This window comes from Artibeus jamaicensis, unplaced genomic scaffold (genome assembly GCF_021234435.1).
Source record: "Artibeus jamaicensis isolate MK-2021 breed Jamaican fruit bat unplaced genomic scaffold, CSHL_Jam_final contig_464, whole genome shotgun sequence".
Classification (NCBI taxonomy): domain Eukaryota; kingdom Metazoa; phylum Chordata; class Mammalia; order Chiroptera; family Phyllostomidae; genus Artibeus; species Artibeus jamaicensis.
The window spans coordinates 19,179,817-19,193,762 of NW_026521842.1; the positions used below are offsets into that span (position 1 = coordinate 19,179,817).

At 56.3% G+C, this 13,946-nt stretch overlaps 2 protein-coding genes across 3 annotated transcripts; one reads left to right on the top strand and one right to left on the bottom strand.

Moving 5' to 3' along the window:
* Nucleotides 1-8: 8 nt before the first annotated feature.
* On the bottom strand, nucleotides 9-6,488 carry E2F4 (E2F transcription factor 4). 2 transcript variants are annotated; one of them, XM_037162672.2, is made up of 10 exons: nucleotides 6,299-6,487; nucleotides 5,761-5,870; nucleotides 5,462-5,623; nucleotides 5,108-5,151; nucleotides 4,354-4,415; nucleotides 3,835-4,132; nucleotides 3,129-3,341; nucleotides 1,277-1,324; nucleotides 1,029-1,073; nucleotides 9-931 (listed from the first exon to the last, which is right to left on the bottom strand). In XM_037162672.2, the coding sequence occupies exons 1-10, from the start codon at nucleotides 6,431-6,433 to the stop codon at nucleotides 816-818; spliced, it is 1,233 nt and encodes a 410-aa protein (XP_037018567.2). In that variant the 5' UTR covers nucleotides 6,434-6,487; the 3' UTR covers nucleotides 9-815. The 2 variants fall into 2 exon arrangements, with proteins under 2 accessions (XP_037018567.2, XP_037018568.2); XM_037162673.2 differs by lacking the exon at nucleotides 1,277-1,324 and having other exon boundaries at nucleotides 6,299-6,488.
* A 100-nt stretch (nucleotides 6,489-6,588) lies between these two features.
* EXOC3L1 (exocyst complex component 3 like 1) lies at nucleotides 6,589-13,461 on the top strand. Its single transcript, XM_053666785.1, has 15 exons — nucleotides 6,589-6,719; nucleotides 8,242-8,344; nucleotides 8,547-8,697; nucleotides 8,920-9,080; nucleotides 9,163-9,382; nucleotides 9,967-10,579; nucleotides 10,659-10,776; nucleotides 10,922-11,047; nucleotides 11,149-11,249; nucleotides 11,463-11,573; nucleotides 12,332-12,461; nucleotides 12,578-12,700; nucleotides 12,790-12,945; nucleotides 13,037-13,161; nucleotides 13,242-13,461. Exons 1-15 carry the CDS (start codon nucleotides 6,589-6,591, stop codon nucleotides 13,429-13,431), a joined length of 2,559 nt encoding a protein of 852 aa, XP_053522760.1. The 3' UTR covers nucleotides 13,432-13,461.
* The last annotated feature ends 485 nt before the right edge of the window (nucleotides 13,462-13,946 follow it).

The window sequence follows — 13,946 nt, forward strand, 5'->3', positions numbered from 1 at the left end:
ACCAGAGATAGCCTTAGGCATGATCTTTATTCACTTCGACACTGTACAAATATTACAACTTCCTTTTGCTGCAAAAAGTATAAAAATAATCTTTATATAGGAATCCATTCATTACGGCAAATCTTTCTAAATCTCCGCAAATGGCTCTAAATGAGGGTAAATGAATAGACAGGGAGGGACTATGGGGCAGCAGGAGTTTGGGCCAATCCTTGGGGACTCACCTGCCCATACTCCTAGCTAGAGACCTCAGTTTCTTCCTGTTTGCACCCCCTACCACCACCTACACGTTGTCAGGGCTAAGGGTCAGGCAGAAGGGGGACAGACAAGACCAGGAGCTTTAGGGTCAAGGAAGGGGTGGGGAGAAGCGAAGTAGCCTAGAAGTGGTGCTGGCCAATGGTCAACTCCACCCCAGCTTCTCTCCTGGGAGGGGGAGGGGATAGCAGGAACCAGGCAGTGGGGTTGGACAAGCTGCTCTATGGAGTTTACTGGGTCCTCATTCTGTGACACTGGGTGGCAGCAGAGCCTGGGCTCAGAGAGGGGGCAGGGAGGACACAAGATGGGGGAAGGCTCCAGAAAAGGAGAGGCAAATATTTTGGCGCCACCACGGAGGGAGCTGAGCCCCTTTCTCCTGCTCTCCCAGCACAATACAGGTGCTGGTGCAAGAGTGGGAGCTGCGGCCGGAACTAAAGTGAGGGAAGGCTGGGGAAGCCAGGAGTCTGTGGCTCTCAAGCTGTGGAGGGGTGAGGTGTGGAGGTCCCCCAGCAGCCCTCAGGTTAGACAGTCTGTGTCCCAGCCACACAGGGCGTCCCCATCAGTCAGAGGTTGAGAACAGGCACGTCAAAGAGGTCACAGACACCTTCACTCTCATCCAGGTTGTAGATGTAATCGTGGTCTCCGGGGGGTGGAGAAAGGCGGAGAAGGGGGGCAAACACTGCGGAGAGTACCAGACTGAGGCCTGGGGCCAGGGCCCTACCACACAGCCACCCAACCCCATCCACACCCACCCCCCACCTCCCTCGGCCACCCACCTTCTGAGGTCATCAGCTCCTCCAGCAGCTCCGAGCTCATGCACTCTGCGGATAGAGAAAGAGCTAGTTACATTTCTGGCTCCTGCTTCTCTACCCACCAGAACCCATGGAGGGAAACTCCCAATCAGGAGCCTTTACACTTTGTCCAGGCACCAACCACAAACATAGGCCCTTACAGCAAGAAAACCACTGTACAACCCAACAAGCTGTGCCCCATACCCTAGTCCTAAGGAGAAACATAGCCCTACCTCGTGTGGGATCAAAGATTTCTGACAGCTCTTTGGGGAGTTCCAGAACTGAAAGACAAGAACACCATGCTCAAGGGCACAGAGGTCCAGCCCAGTCCCACTCTAGCCCCCAACCTCCTCAGATCCTGTAACACCCACCCTGGGGCTCCACACACTAAAGAGATGGAGGCCCTGCCCCCAAGCCAAATTGGCACTGTCTGTCAATCACCCTTGCTGACCCAAATGCCTCAGTGCTGAGCCCAGGGTACCAAAGGTTCATTATGGATGGTACAGCCCTTCTGACTCAGGAGTGCTGCAGAAGAGCAAGCAGAACCCTTCCTTTCTGAGCTCAGCACGCATACCCTGCGTGATGGAGGATGCCCTGAGTGACAGAGGATGCCCTGCCTGGAGAATGCCCTGTTCACCCCCACCCTTACTGGGCACTTCCTCAGTGGCAGGCTCAAACACCACATCTGAGCAGGGTTACCTGGCAGAGGAGGAGGCAGACACTTCAACAGGGGCTAGTGCTATAGAGTGATAGCTCTGCTACAAAGGTCTGACTGGGAGGGTGCGCATGTAAAGCAGGAAAAAATGAAGCTGGAGAGGGGTGCTAGGGCTGGATCAAAACAGATGTCCTATGCTAGGCTACGAGGCTCTGGTTTTATCCAGCAGGCCTTAGGAAGCCATTAAAGGTACTTTTGTAAAGAGAAATGCCAGGCAGGCTGTGCTTCAGATAGATCCTTGTTGACTGGAGTAATGAAGAGGATGCTGAAGAATTTACACAAGGGGTGGCTGGCAGATCCTGAGTGCTGAGGACAGGAGAGATGTTTGGAACAGAACTCACTTCGCAGATGTGATGTGGGAGAAGAAGGAGGGAGAAAGAGCTAGGACTGGAAAAGCAAATAGAGTTGAGAACACATGGGAATGAAGAGCCCACTGGATGTACGGAAGAAGGCACCAGGACACAAGTGTGGGTTGGGGTCCAGGTGAAAGACCTGAGCAAGATGGAGGTTAGGGGTTCATCTAGCTCTGTGCAGGTGTGGCATGGGACAGAGACCTAGGAAGTTTCAATATTTAAGGAAGCACCAGGAAGGGGTTAGAAGGGAAGCCAGTGAGAGAAGAGCCAAGATCTGGCATCATTAAAGCCAAAGGAGAAAAAAGCATCAGTACAAAGCAAGAGACCTTCAGAGCACAACAGCCTGGAAACCCGCTGGGGTTGGCAGTCAGGGTTGGGCAACTTATCAAGAGAATGGAATGTGGGGGAGGGGGTGTGGGGGTCCTGACTATTGCAAGCAGGGGGTGACTAGGAGACCAAGACATAAAGTGGAGTGGAGATGACTTTCTCAGAGTCCAGACAGAGAGGAGATAGGGAGAGTAGGAGAAGGAGATAGAAGGGACAAAGCATCGTGTTTAGTGAGGTGCCTCCAGGCTGGGTAGGAGGAGTCCTGGGAAAAGCAAACACTTGAGTTGCCAGATGGAGATGGGACTCCAGCGAGATAATGCTGCCTCTCCCAAGAAGGTGCTGCAGTCTTTGGAGGCTGAGGGCCAACCACAGCCCCTTCCCTGAGAGAGTGCTTTCGCCTTCCTGAGACCCGAGTCTAAGGGTGGCAGGCAGGGTTTGAGGCAGGGCCAGGGAATTTTGTGACAGCCCAGTAAGGGGGACAAACAGGCACCAGCACTAAATCTGGAGACCAAGCTCCCCACTCCAGCTGGCACAGCTCTGGTCTAGGCAAGGTGGACGGCAAGGGCTGGCCCTTGTGCTGGCCAGCTCTGGATGAGAAGTTAGGACAGCTGAATTTCCAGCCCCAGTTGTTTTTGACCTCAGACTGGCTAAGGCTGGGTTCTCCCTGCTCCCAATGGGACAAGTACTCACCGCCTGTGGGATCTGCCTTCATGGGCTCAAAGGAGGTAGAAGGGTTGGGTCCAGATGAACTGCTATTGCTGCTGCTGCTGCTGCTGCTGCTACTGCTGCTGCTGTCCAGCAGAGCAGAAGACTGCAGTGGCCGGGTGTCCAGTGCTGTCGGGCCCAGTGGGAGTGAGCTGAGCTCACCACTGTCCTTGCTATCGGTTTCAGGGCCGCCAATCACTGCAACCACATGCCCCGAACCCAGTCACTTGGGGGCAGGAAGTGGGATATAAAGCTGGCTGTGACAGAACACACGGCCAGGATGCCTACAGCCCTGGCTCCCAGGCCCTAGGAGAGTAAGGCACTGCCAGTCACCCTTGAAGAGGCGACCTGGAAATGAGGCACTAAAGGAGACAGGGGCATGAGGCCTGTAAGAGCAGGGGGCTCATGGACAACATGGATGCTGTGACCACCCTTCAAGAAGAGCTACTGGGGCAAGTGAAACATATGTGGATCTGGAGGAGAACTGCTACCACTAATGCCCCTTCACTTAGTCAGAGATTCTCTGTTAAAAAGGGTTCCCCTATAACAGTAAGGGAAGGTCAGCTGGAGGCCAGAAAAAGGACAACCCCCATAGGGTCTCTGCCAGCTCCAAGTATAGCATCCCACAACCCAGAGCTATTGCCCCTTGGGTCCCAGAGATCTCTGTCACCAGATGCTCGTCACATCTCACCTGTGATCTCAGCTGCTGGACTGGCCATCCCTTGGGCTTCAGTGCTGCCAGGGATACAGGTGCTGGTCGTCGCCTGGGGACTGCTTGGGTGTGAGGCATCCTGGGGCAGGACCACAGCAGGTTTGGGGAGAGGTGGAGGAGTAGAGACAGCAGGTGGGCTCTGGAGCAGATCTTCAGGTGGTGGCACGGGCACCGCCACAGGTGGTGAGCTCCATGCCTCCTTGTTCACCAGCAGCACCTCAATGGGCCCACTCACGCTCTTCAAATGAATCTGGTACTTCTTCTGCCCATTGAGACCCTGGGGGTGTGGGACAAAGGACAGAGGGCAGGTGGAACTAAAAGCAGGTTTGGCTCCTGCCTGACATGAGCCACAGTGTCCTCTCCCACTCCAGGCTGCCCGTCCTCCTAGATAACCCAAAAGCTCAGGCCTCCCCCCTACCCACCCCACCCTGGACTTATCAAGCTCCACAGCCAGCATCCACCCTCAGCCAACCCTGCCTGCCTGAGATGAGCACCCACCTCTGGGATGGGCACCTCCAGGCTGGTGCCAGATGGAGCCCGGATGGCCAGAAGGGTGTCTCCTAGAATATTGAGGAGGATGGGTCAGAGCCCAGGGGCTCAATCTGAGCTGGGAATGGGGGTTCCCATCCCTTGAGGCAAGGAAGGACATTATGGTGTTTGAGGGCCCAGACGGTAGGCCTCACCCATCCCCCACAGTGGCATGGGCAGAGAACTAGAGCCTTTCTCCTTCCAAGAACCAGGGGTCTATATGCAGAAAACACAGATTCAAACATGTGGAGCAAAAGACTGCTAACCGTGGGCAACACATATTCTCAGCTGAGGGCTGCTCTCTAGGTGTAGGTGTTCTGGCCAAGGCCAACATCCCTCCCCCAAGCCCGGTCTAAGGGATGAAAGATGGAGGAGGGGCTGTTCCTATATCCATAACACAACTAAACTAACTGCAGGCTGGAAGTGGGCATCATTGCCCCCTGAATACAAGCACGCATGAACGAGGATGCAGAGGCCAAACCCAAGGGTAGGTAGGGACTGACCCAGAAACTCAGTCCAAGATTCTTGTGTCCTCTCGATATGTTTAGCCTCCACAGGGTCCCAGTGACCCTCAAATTCAGAACTTACCCTGCCTGATTCCTCTTTCGAAAGGCCTCAGGAACTGTCTTGAGAGATGGAACTCTCTTTGGATACTGAACCCACTGCTCAGAACTGTGGCTAGCCCAGCCCCACCCCCATCTCCCCCCACTCAGGCTCTGCTCACCAGCAAAGCATCTGCAGATGTCCTCATGAGTCACGTAGGCCAAGGTGTGGAGGTTAAGGAGAACGACTGATGCCCTCCCTATGGCGACAGACAGTAGATCACAGAGAAGACCAAGCTCTTTAGCAGATATCTAACATATGAACCCTCAGAGAAGGTCCCAGGACAGGGGTCTAGATGGAGAGGGATCACAGGAAGGGGAGGGACTCTAAAGAGAAGGAGGAGGCTGGGACCTGGCCAAGAGCTGCAGGACCAGCCTCTTGAGAGGGATAGGGCCCAGAGCACCACACAGCACACCCAGATGGACTAGAGGGCCCCTTGCCCACACCCCAGGAGGAGGGACTGCCAGGAGGATATCAGCTGTTCTGCACGTCCTCAGTGACATTCCGGATGCTCTGCTGCACCCACACCTTGTGCTGGTCCAGTTCTTGCTCTCGCTGCTGCAGCTCCTCGATCTCTGCCTTGAGCTCAATCAGCTTGTCAGCAATCTCCCGGGTATTGCAGCCAGGCCCCACGCCCCTGAGCCCAGGGAGTGGGGCTGAGAAGGGCTGCCAGAAACTGTGTCTCATGGTCCCTGCTCTCTCCTGCACCCTCCACCCCCCCCCCTACACTTCTGGGGAGGGTTTCCCATTACCCTCCCAGGTGCCCTCACTCACTTCCACTGGATGCTATTCTTGGATTTTTTCTCGATCAGCCCAATACCTTCCAGCACATTGGTAATGTCGTAAATCCGCCGCTTCTGGCGCACAGCTAGGGTGTCAGCTGCCTGGCACAGAGAAGAGAGAACAGGACTCTCAGTCCCACTCTCAGGTGTACCCTCAGGTACCCTGAGACTTGGTCTGTAGTAGCCTGGAAAGGCGACGCGCAGTCCCAACGCTCCTCCCAGCCATTACAGTAGCTCAGGACCCCATGGCGGAAAGAGGTTTGGCTCAGGCTGCACTGATGTTCTCTTGCTCTTTGCCCCGAGCAGGGAGGGCCACGAGGATCTGCACCTGCAGCTCCGACACTGGCACACAGCTGACAACCAATTCCCTCAGCGGAATGGATTAGACTGCTCCCAGCCTCCCACTTGTGAGAAAGCACACGGATGGCCGCCTATTCTCTGAGGGCTCCACTGGGCCGCCCCGGGGGTTCCCGCTACCTGCCCAGGCCTGTTCCACCATCCCCCCTATTGCCCCTTAGCCTGGGCCGCACCAGCTTGAGGTCAAGCACGCCGTCCTTGGCCTCCTGCAGAAGCGACACGAACTTGGTTGTGAGAAGTCCCAAACTCTTCTCGTGCCGGCTTGGGGTGCCCGGGGGCGGCGGCGCCTGTGGCCCGGCCTCCGCCATCGCGCCCGCCCGCCGCCTCCCCTCAGCCAGGCCAGGCCGGCGCCGCCGCCACTTCCGCTTCCGTTCCTCACCGCCAGGCGCCGGCGCCAGGGTTGCTGCTTCCGCTTCCTCCCCGCTCTCTCCTAGGGAACCCGGAACAATTTCTATCTGCAGGCATGGCCGCAAAATTTCGGGAACTATCAGCAAATGTTCAACCGCCGAAAGGACGAAAACAACCCAGGGATCCTGAGAGACAGGACATGATGCAGAGACTGTGGAGGAAGTCGGTGGGCAGCCCGGCAGTAGAGTAACCGGAGCCACTGAAACCTTCCTGGTTCGCCAGCCTGCCCCAACACCACTAACTCTGCCCCAGCCCTGGTGTCGGGAGAGGGGACCACATTGCCAGATGAAGCCCTTGCGTTTCCCTAACCCTGCTCCTATGAGCTACCTCACTGTTTTGAGGTCACCTACCCTATTATCATATTTCACTTTCAGCCAAACAGTAAGCACTAACTACACCTACCTTGTCCTCTGGTCTGCAACCTCAGCCTAGTCTTTCCCCAGCCTACTCTTTCTCTTGTCTCCACACTGCAGTGCTCAGGGACCATGGAATTAGAACCACTTTTCGGCTAATGCAAACGTGTTCACCAATGCACAAATGTATGTAAAGTGCTTAGAGCAGTTCCTACCGTATAGAAAGTATTATGTGTTTGCTGGTATCATTTTGTTATTTTTAACATTTTCCTTATTTATTGTTGATTTTTGGTCAAGTTCTCTGGGAAACAAACTTTGACACAGGGATCTGCCTGCAGGAAGTTTATTGAAAAATCCACACTTTTAAGACAAGCAGAATTGGACAGAGAAGGGTTTAAACTGCAATGCAGTTATAATAGAGGCCTCTCGCTGAGCAGTGAAACTCCAGCCAGACCTGGCAGGGAGGACCCAACTCCACCATTCCCATCTTTCTGGCCACATCCCTCCCTCACCCCACCCAGAAGGGCTCATACCAGGAGGAAGGGCTGGCTGCATTTTTTCCTTGACTGTGGAGTCCACTTTAGGCCCTGGAGAAGCCAGAACCCAGCCCATTCTACTAGGAGTTGTGAAACCAGGGTGGCCCTTCTGAGATATTCTATGCCCAGGCAAGGGTACTGGGCCTTTGCAACCCAACATTGATTGAGAGACAGCTGTGAAACCTCAGCAGCCTACACTCCTGGCAGCTAGGGAAGCAAGTGTCTTTGTCATGAAGAGTGGATTTGGGGGATAGCTACCTGGTATTCCCTCCCATGACCCCCTTTAACTCTCCAGATAAACTGCTTTCATAGCCCTTGAACCTCTCCTGCCATCACCCACCACACACAACATTCTTCACAGCAGCCCATGATCTGTCACTGCTCTGCAAGGTGCACACCCTTCTCTGAGGGACCTGTGAACCAGTTTTCATGCTGTGATGTTGTCGGCATCCATATGTGCACACCCCACTCTCCACAACAGGTTGGGGCCATCTAGTTCATGTCTGTTCTGAGCACTAAGACGTCCTGGGTAGAATGGCCTAGACTCAACAATCACAGGGAGTACATATCCTCCTTCCCCCAAGGAAGTGGGGCCCAGCCCTCCCCGCCCCTTCCCATAGTGCAGATGCTCTTTCCTGTTAGGAATAAAATGCAGGAGACTCAGCTTCCTTCCTTCCTGCACGTGGTCTTGGGCGGGGAGGGACCTTGGAGGGAGGAGGGGGCTCCTGGGCAGGGAGGTGGGACAGAGGCTTCCTTGGGAAGAGGAATTCTGCTGTATGCTGAGGTGTGGGCCAGAGCCACCCAACCCCTGTGAGCCAGGGGAGGGAGTGCCCAGCTCTGCTGCAAGCTCTGGGGGAGAGGGCCATCCTCAAGGCCAACGCTGCTTGCGGAGGAGAGAGAACTGGATGCCTGGTCAAGCCTGGTGAGTTCCATACTAAACTGTCTTCTGAAACCAAGAGCAAGAGAGGGGTCCAGTGGAGACCTGTGCCTGCCTTCCTCACTTGACTTCAGGGCAAAACTGAGAAATCCATCAGGGGAGGCTCCCCAGGTGCCTCCCCATCACAGCCCCGTGCCTCTCATTTCCTGAGGAACCTGGGCAGGAGCCTTCCTCCTCCTCCTCACAGAGGCCTAGACAGAGCCTACAGCTCGAAGGAGGATCAACTCCACCTGCTATAACCCAGAACTTGGCCCAGACTCTCATCTGGGCTCTGGCTCCTCCAGGGCCTAAAGTGGACTCCACAGCCAAGGACAAAATGCAGCCGTCCTTTCCTCCTGGTAGGAGCCCTTCTGGGTGGGTTGGGGGAGGGATGTGGCCTGAAAGATGGGAATGGTGGGGTTGGGTCCTCCCTGCCAGGTCTGGCTGGAGTTCCATCAGTTGGCAAGAGAAGTAGACTGCCCCGGGGACCAGACTGAGGAGCAGGAAGGGGTGCAGGGTCAGCAGCCGCTTCCCTCAGGCCCTGCCCAACTGACATGGCTGCCCCGGCTCTTCCTGCACAGGGCCCGAGTGGCCAGAGCAGGAGAGGGCGGAGCAGCTGGCTCGAGGTGCAGCACTCAAGTGGGCCTCAGGAATCTTCTACCGGCCAGAGCAGCTGGCCAGGCTAGGCCAATACCGCAGACGTGAGGTTCAGCGTACCTGCTCCCTGGAAGCGCGCATCAAGGTGAGCTTCAGGCAGGGGCAGGAGGAGTACTGGGGCGGGTGGCAGAACTGGCCAGGCCTCACTATCTCCCTCCTTTCCATAGTCAGTGGTGCAGTCATACCTGGAAGGTGTGAAGACTGGTGTGTGTCAGCTGGCCCAGGCCCTTGAGGCCCTGCAAGGAGCACATGAGGCCCTGGGCCAGGCCCATGGGCTGTTCCAGGTTATGGCTGAGGCTGCACATACTCTAGAGCCCTTGCGGGAGCAGTTTGCCCAGCACAGGCAACTGCAGGCTCTGTCTCAGCTGCTGCCCAGGCTGCGAGCAGGTGAGTGTGCAGGGGCCCTGGGCTTCGGCCCTTCGACGGTTAGTCAATTAAAGCTTGTTAAGGGGCTGGGGCACTAGTAGAAATTACACGGAGGGACACACCAGGACCTCCCAGAGAGTAACTCAGGCTTCAGATGGCATAAAAAGCAGGGTGCGGATTAGCTTACTCTGGGGTTCCTGAGCAAGGAATGTCTGTCTCAGGACTGACGCCCAATCAAGTGCCTCTGGCTGCTACCCTGGTTGTTAAATTGAAATATTATCCTAACAGGGAGGGTGATTAGCCACTAGGATGGCCCTCCAGTTCCTCACTGCCTTCCCTCCAGGATCCCTGACTTCCTTATGTTCTATCAACTCAAGGGTTTACACTAGGACCTTTCCTGGTGCTTTCAGATCAGCCAGTGCTCTACTGTATTGGTTATTTAAAATTTTTTTTTTAGTAAGACTGAATAACCTAGTGGAAGTCTACTGTGCTGGTTATTAAATACTTTACATCACCACAGCCCAGGGCCTCAGCATCTGATCCTGTACCTATTGTACAGGTGGGAAGGCTGAGACCCAAGGCTTTCATCTCTGCTCCCTCTTTAGTGCCGGCTGCAGTGGCCCACACGCAGACCCTGATTGATGCCCATCAGCTCTTGGAGGCATACGTGAGCCTTCGGGAGCTGGAGCAACTGCAAGAGGAGACATGGGCATCTCTGGGGGGCCTGGAGTTGCCGGTCTTCGAGGGACTGGGCCCTCTGGCTGAGGCACTGGGCCAGGCTGTGGAGATGGCTGTAGGGGCCGCAGGGCAGCTGGCACGGGAGGACCCAGCCCTGTTGGTGGCTGCTGTGCGTGTGGCAGAGGTGGAGGCCAGCCGTACAACTTCCCTTGAGCAGGCCCCCCGGGACTGGCGACAGCGCTGTCTGCGGGCGCTAGAAAAGAGCCTAGATCTGGTCCACTTTGGGACACCTCTGGTGCCTGAACCAGGGGCCCTAGCAGGGTGGCTGGAGGCTCTGCGGGTGGCTCTACCCACTGAATTGGCCACAGCCGAGGCTCTGATAGCACCCTGCTGCCCACCACACTACAAGGTGGTCCAGCTGTGGGCCCAGACCCTGCACAGCGGCCTGCGTCGCAGCCTGCAGCAATTCCTGGAAGGGCCTGAGCTGGGAGCCACTGATGCCTTCACCTTGCTGCACTGGGCACTGCATGTGTACCCAGGGTCAGTGCCTTTGGGGCAATGGGAAGTGGGCGGATCAGAAGCTGGGGGCTCAGTGTGACACCGGGCTACTCATCACCAGGCCAGAAATGATGGGGAGTCTGGAACTGGGGCCTGAGGCTGATGTGTCTCAGCTGGAACCCCTGCTGACCCTGGAGAATATTGAGCAGCTAGAGGCAACATTTGTATCCCAAGTCCGGGTGAGTAGTTGGGGCCCAGGTCCAGAGAAAGTCTGCCACCAGCTGTGTGACTGTATCTGTAGAGTCACATGTTCACCTGCCTCTAGCAGGGCCGGTGACCTGCTATGCCCTGCTACATTCTGCTGTCCCTCATCTCTTCCCTCAGGCAAATGTGGTGCAGTGGCTGAAGAAGGCACTGGATGGGGAGACAGCTGAGTGGGGGCGGGAGCAGGAGCCTGACACAGACCCGTCTGGCTTCTACTACTCACCAATGCCAGCCATTGTGCTGCAGGTTGGTGGGAAGTGGCAGCCAGGTGGGCGGCCCTTGTAAAAGTGGGGGGTGTGGAGGGCAGGACTAGGACTCTACTGATGGCTGCCCATCCCTGCCTGTAGATCCTGGAAGAGAACATTCGAGTGACCAGCTTGGTCAGTGAGTCACTGCAGCGGCGGGTACAGAGCATGGCACTGTCAGAACTGGAAACATTCTTGAGGAGGTCTGCCAAAGCACTGGCCCATCCCCCACCCCTGGCCCTGCTCCTGGGACAGCCTGGGGGGGGGGTCTGAGTGAATAAGGCATATCAGTGGGAAAAGGCCCCTCCAAACAGTGTCTTGGGTGTCTTGGAGGTGGGGCCGGAGTACTCTCGGGACAGGGATTGTTGGGGAACCAAAGTGACAGCAAGTGCAGGACATACCCCTGCCCTTTGCAGCTTCAATGATGCTCTGATTCGATTCTCCCGAGACCACGTGAGAAAGGAAGCTGTGGCCCCTCATTACGTGTCCTACCTACTGGCTGCCCTCAACCACCAATCAGCACTCGGGTAACAGAAAGCCCCCACAGAACCCTACCTTCACTAAGCCCTGACTGTACACCTATCAGGTATGGACCCAGCCTTCACTAGACTATTAGGAACTTCGAACTCACATAGCTCTGTGGTTCCAAGCTCCTAATAGCTGTGTAGCTGTGTGAACCTAAGAAAGTTGCCTAATTCCTCTTTTCTCATTAGTGTTATATGGGTAATAACGATACATTATGAAAATCACATTAGATGTAAAGTACCTACCACAGTGCCTCACACAGTCTCATGTATTCATTCATTCATTCATTCATTCGACATATACTTACCAAGTCCTACTCTGTGCCAGGTAATGTCTGGGTTACAGCTGTGGAAAAAAATATTCCCATCCCCTTGGTTCTTATATTCTTTGGGATGAGGGCAGAGAAGGCAAACAGATAAGTTGCCGATCTTTACTCCCTCCTGACTGGGGTGAACTCACTCCCCTTACCAATGAGCAAGCCATGAAACCGAAAGACATGACTTGCTCAAGGTCACATCAGGAATTAGAGGGAGGTCCGACTGGGCTGTGTGCCTTCTAACTTGCTGAGCCCACCACTCCACAACCCCAGACCTTTAGAAGTGCGGGGAATTGCATTTCTTGTCCCCTACGCAAACCTCCCCCCCACCACCACCACCACCACGCACACACCCGCCACTGGGCGGCGCCCAAAAGGCCAGACGAAGAAAGGACTTTGAGGGCCTTGGCCTTGGTCCTGAAACCGTACTTTTGGTTGGTCCAGCTCCTCCGTGTCCGTCTTGCAGCCCGACGGGGTAGCTTCAGGGGCCCTGACAGTGGTGCAGGCATCGCTGGACGAGTTGCAGAGGAGGATCTGCCGACTGGTGTTGGAGGCGCTGCTGGCGGAGCTCCAGGTAAGGCTTCATGTGGGAATGGGGGTTGGAGGAGATAAAGCGAATGGATGGAAGTCCGCGGGAAATGCCGGGTCTGGATCCTCCTTCCAGCCTGGTCTCTGTCCCCGCGCCCCCAGCCCCCGTTCGCGACTCTCCCTTCGCGCCGTTGGCTGTCGAGCCCCGAGATGCTGGAGGATGTGTGCGAGCGAACAAAGCGCTTCTGCCGGAACTTCTGCCGTGTTCGGAATCCCGCGTTCCAGGTGTGTTGGGGGACAGGCTGGTGAGGGCGCAGCACCGATGGGAAAGGCGGGAAAGGCGTCCTGGACCCACCTGATCGCCCTCCTCGCAGGTGCTCCTGGCCGAGACAGAGCGGACCGTGGTGCTACAGTACCTATGCGCGCTGATGCAAGGCCGCCTGGTCTGCCGCGGTGCTGACGAGCGGAACCTGGCAGCCGAACGCCTACAACATGATGCTGCCCAGCTTCGGGATCTTTTCTTACATTTGGTGAGAGTTTGTTGGGCGAGTAGACGGGCGGGGGTCTCGGTGGTTGGGTGGGAGCCAAGGGCCAGCTCAACACCTACCCCAACGTGTTCAGGGCCTGGAAGAGGGTGTTCAGTGCGCTCCGGTGCTGCTCACCCTGCGAAAGCTGCTGAACCTCCGAGACCCCACGATGCTTGGCCTGGAGGTGGCAAGCCTTCGGCAACAGTTCCCCGACGTGAGGTACGCAAATGGGGCGGAAAAAGAGAAGGAACCCAGGAGGGATGGGGCGGGGCTGACGCATCTCCCTGGTTTGCCCACAGCGAGGATCACGTCTCCGCCCTCTTGGACCTGAGAGGGGACGTTTCCCAAGAGCAACGCCTCGCTGCACTCAGCTCCCTGCAGGACGGCGTGCAGCCCTCGCCCCCCGCGGGTCGCCGTGCGCTTTTCAGTCTTGTGCCAGCACCTACGCCAGCTCCATCCAACTGCATCTTCTCTGGGATGTGTGTCTGACTCCCAACCACCCGCAGAATAAAGTCACGCCCTCCGAACATCTGAATTATATGTGTGGGGGAAGAGAGAGGGGATGAAATAAAAAGTGTCTGCGAATGTTAGAGGGTCCACAGGTAGGGAGACGCCTCAGGTGTCCGGTCTCTAGTCCTGAAATACGGGCTGCACCCCACCTATCCGGGCATCAGTTCCCAAGTATCCGGGCTTCCGCCGCCGTGCACGGACTATATACCCACGTATGGGCGCTGAGTCAGTGATCTCGTGTCTCCCTGGCCCTGCCTCACAGAACCAGGTACCCAACTAGCTGAAGCCTTGAAACCTGCCTGGCCCTGGTGGAGGGAGCAGACTCAAGCCAATACCCTGCTGCCCTGGTGTGGCTCAGTGGATTGAGTGCCCAGCCACGAACCAGAGGACCATTAGTTCAATTCCCAGTCAGGTCACATGTCTGGGTTGCGAGCCAGGCCTCCAGTAGGGGGCGCGGGGAGAGGCAACCACACATTGATCTTCACTCCCTCTCT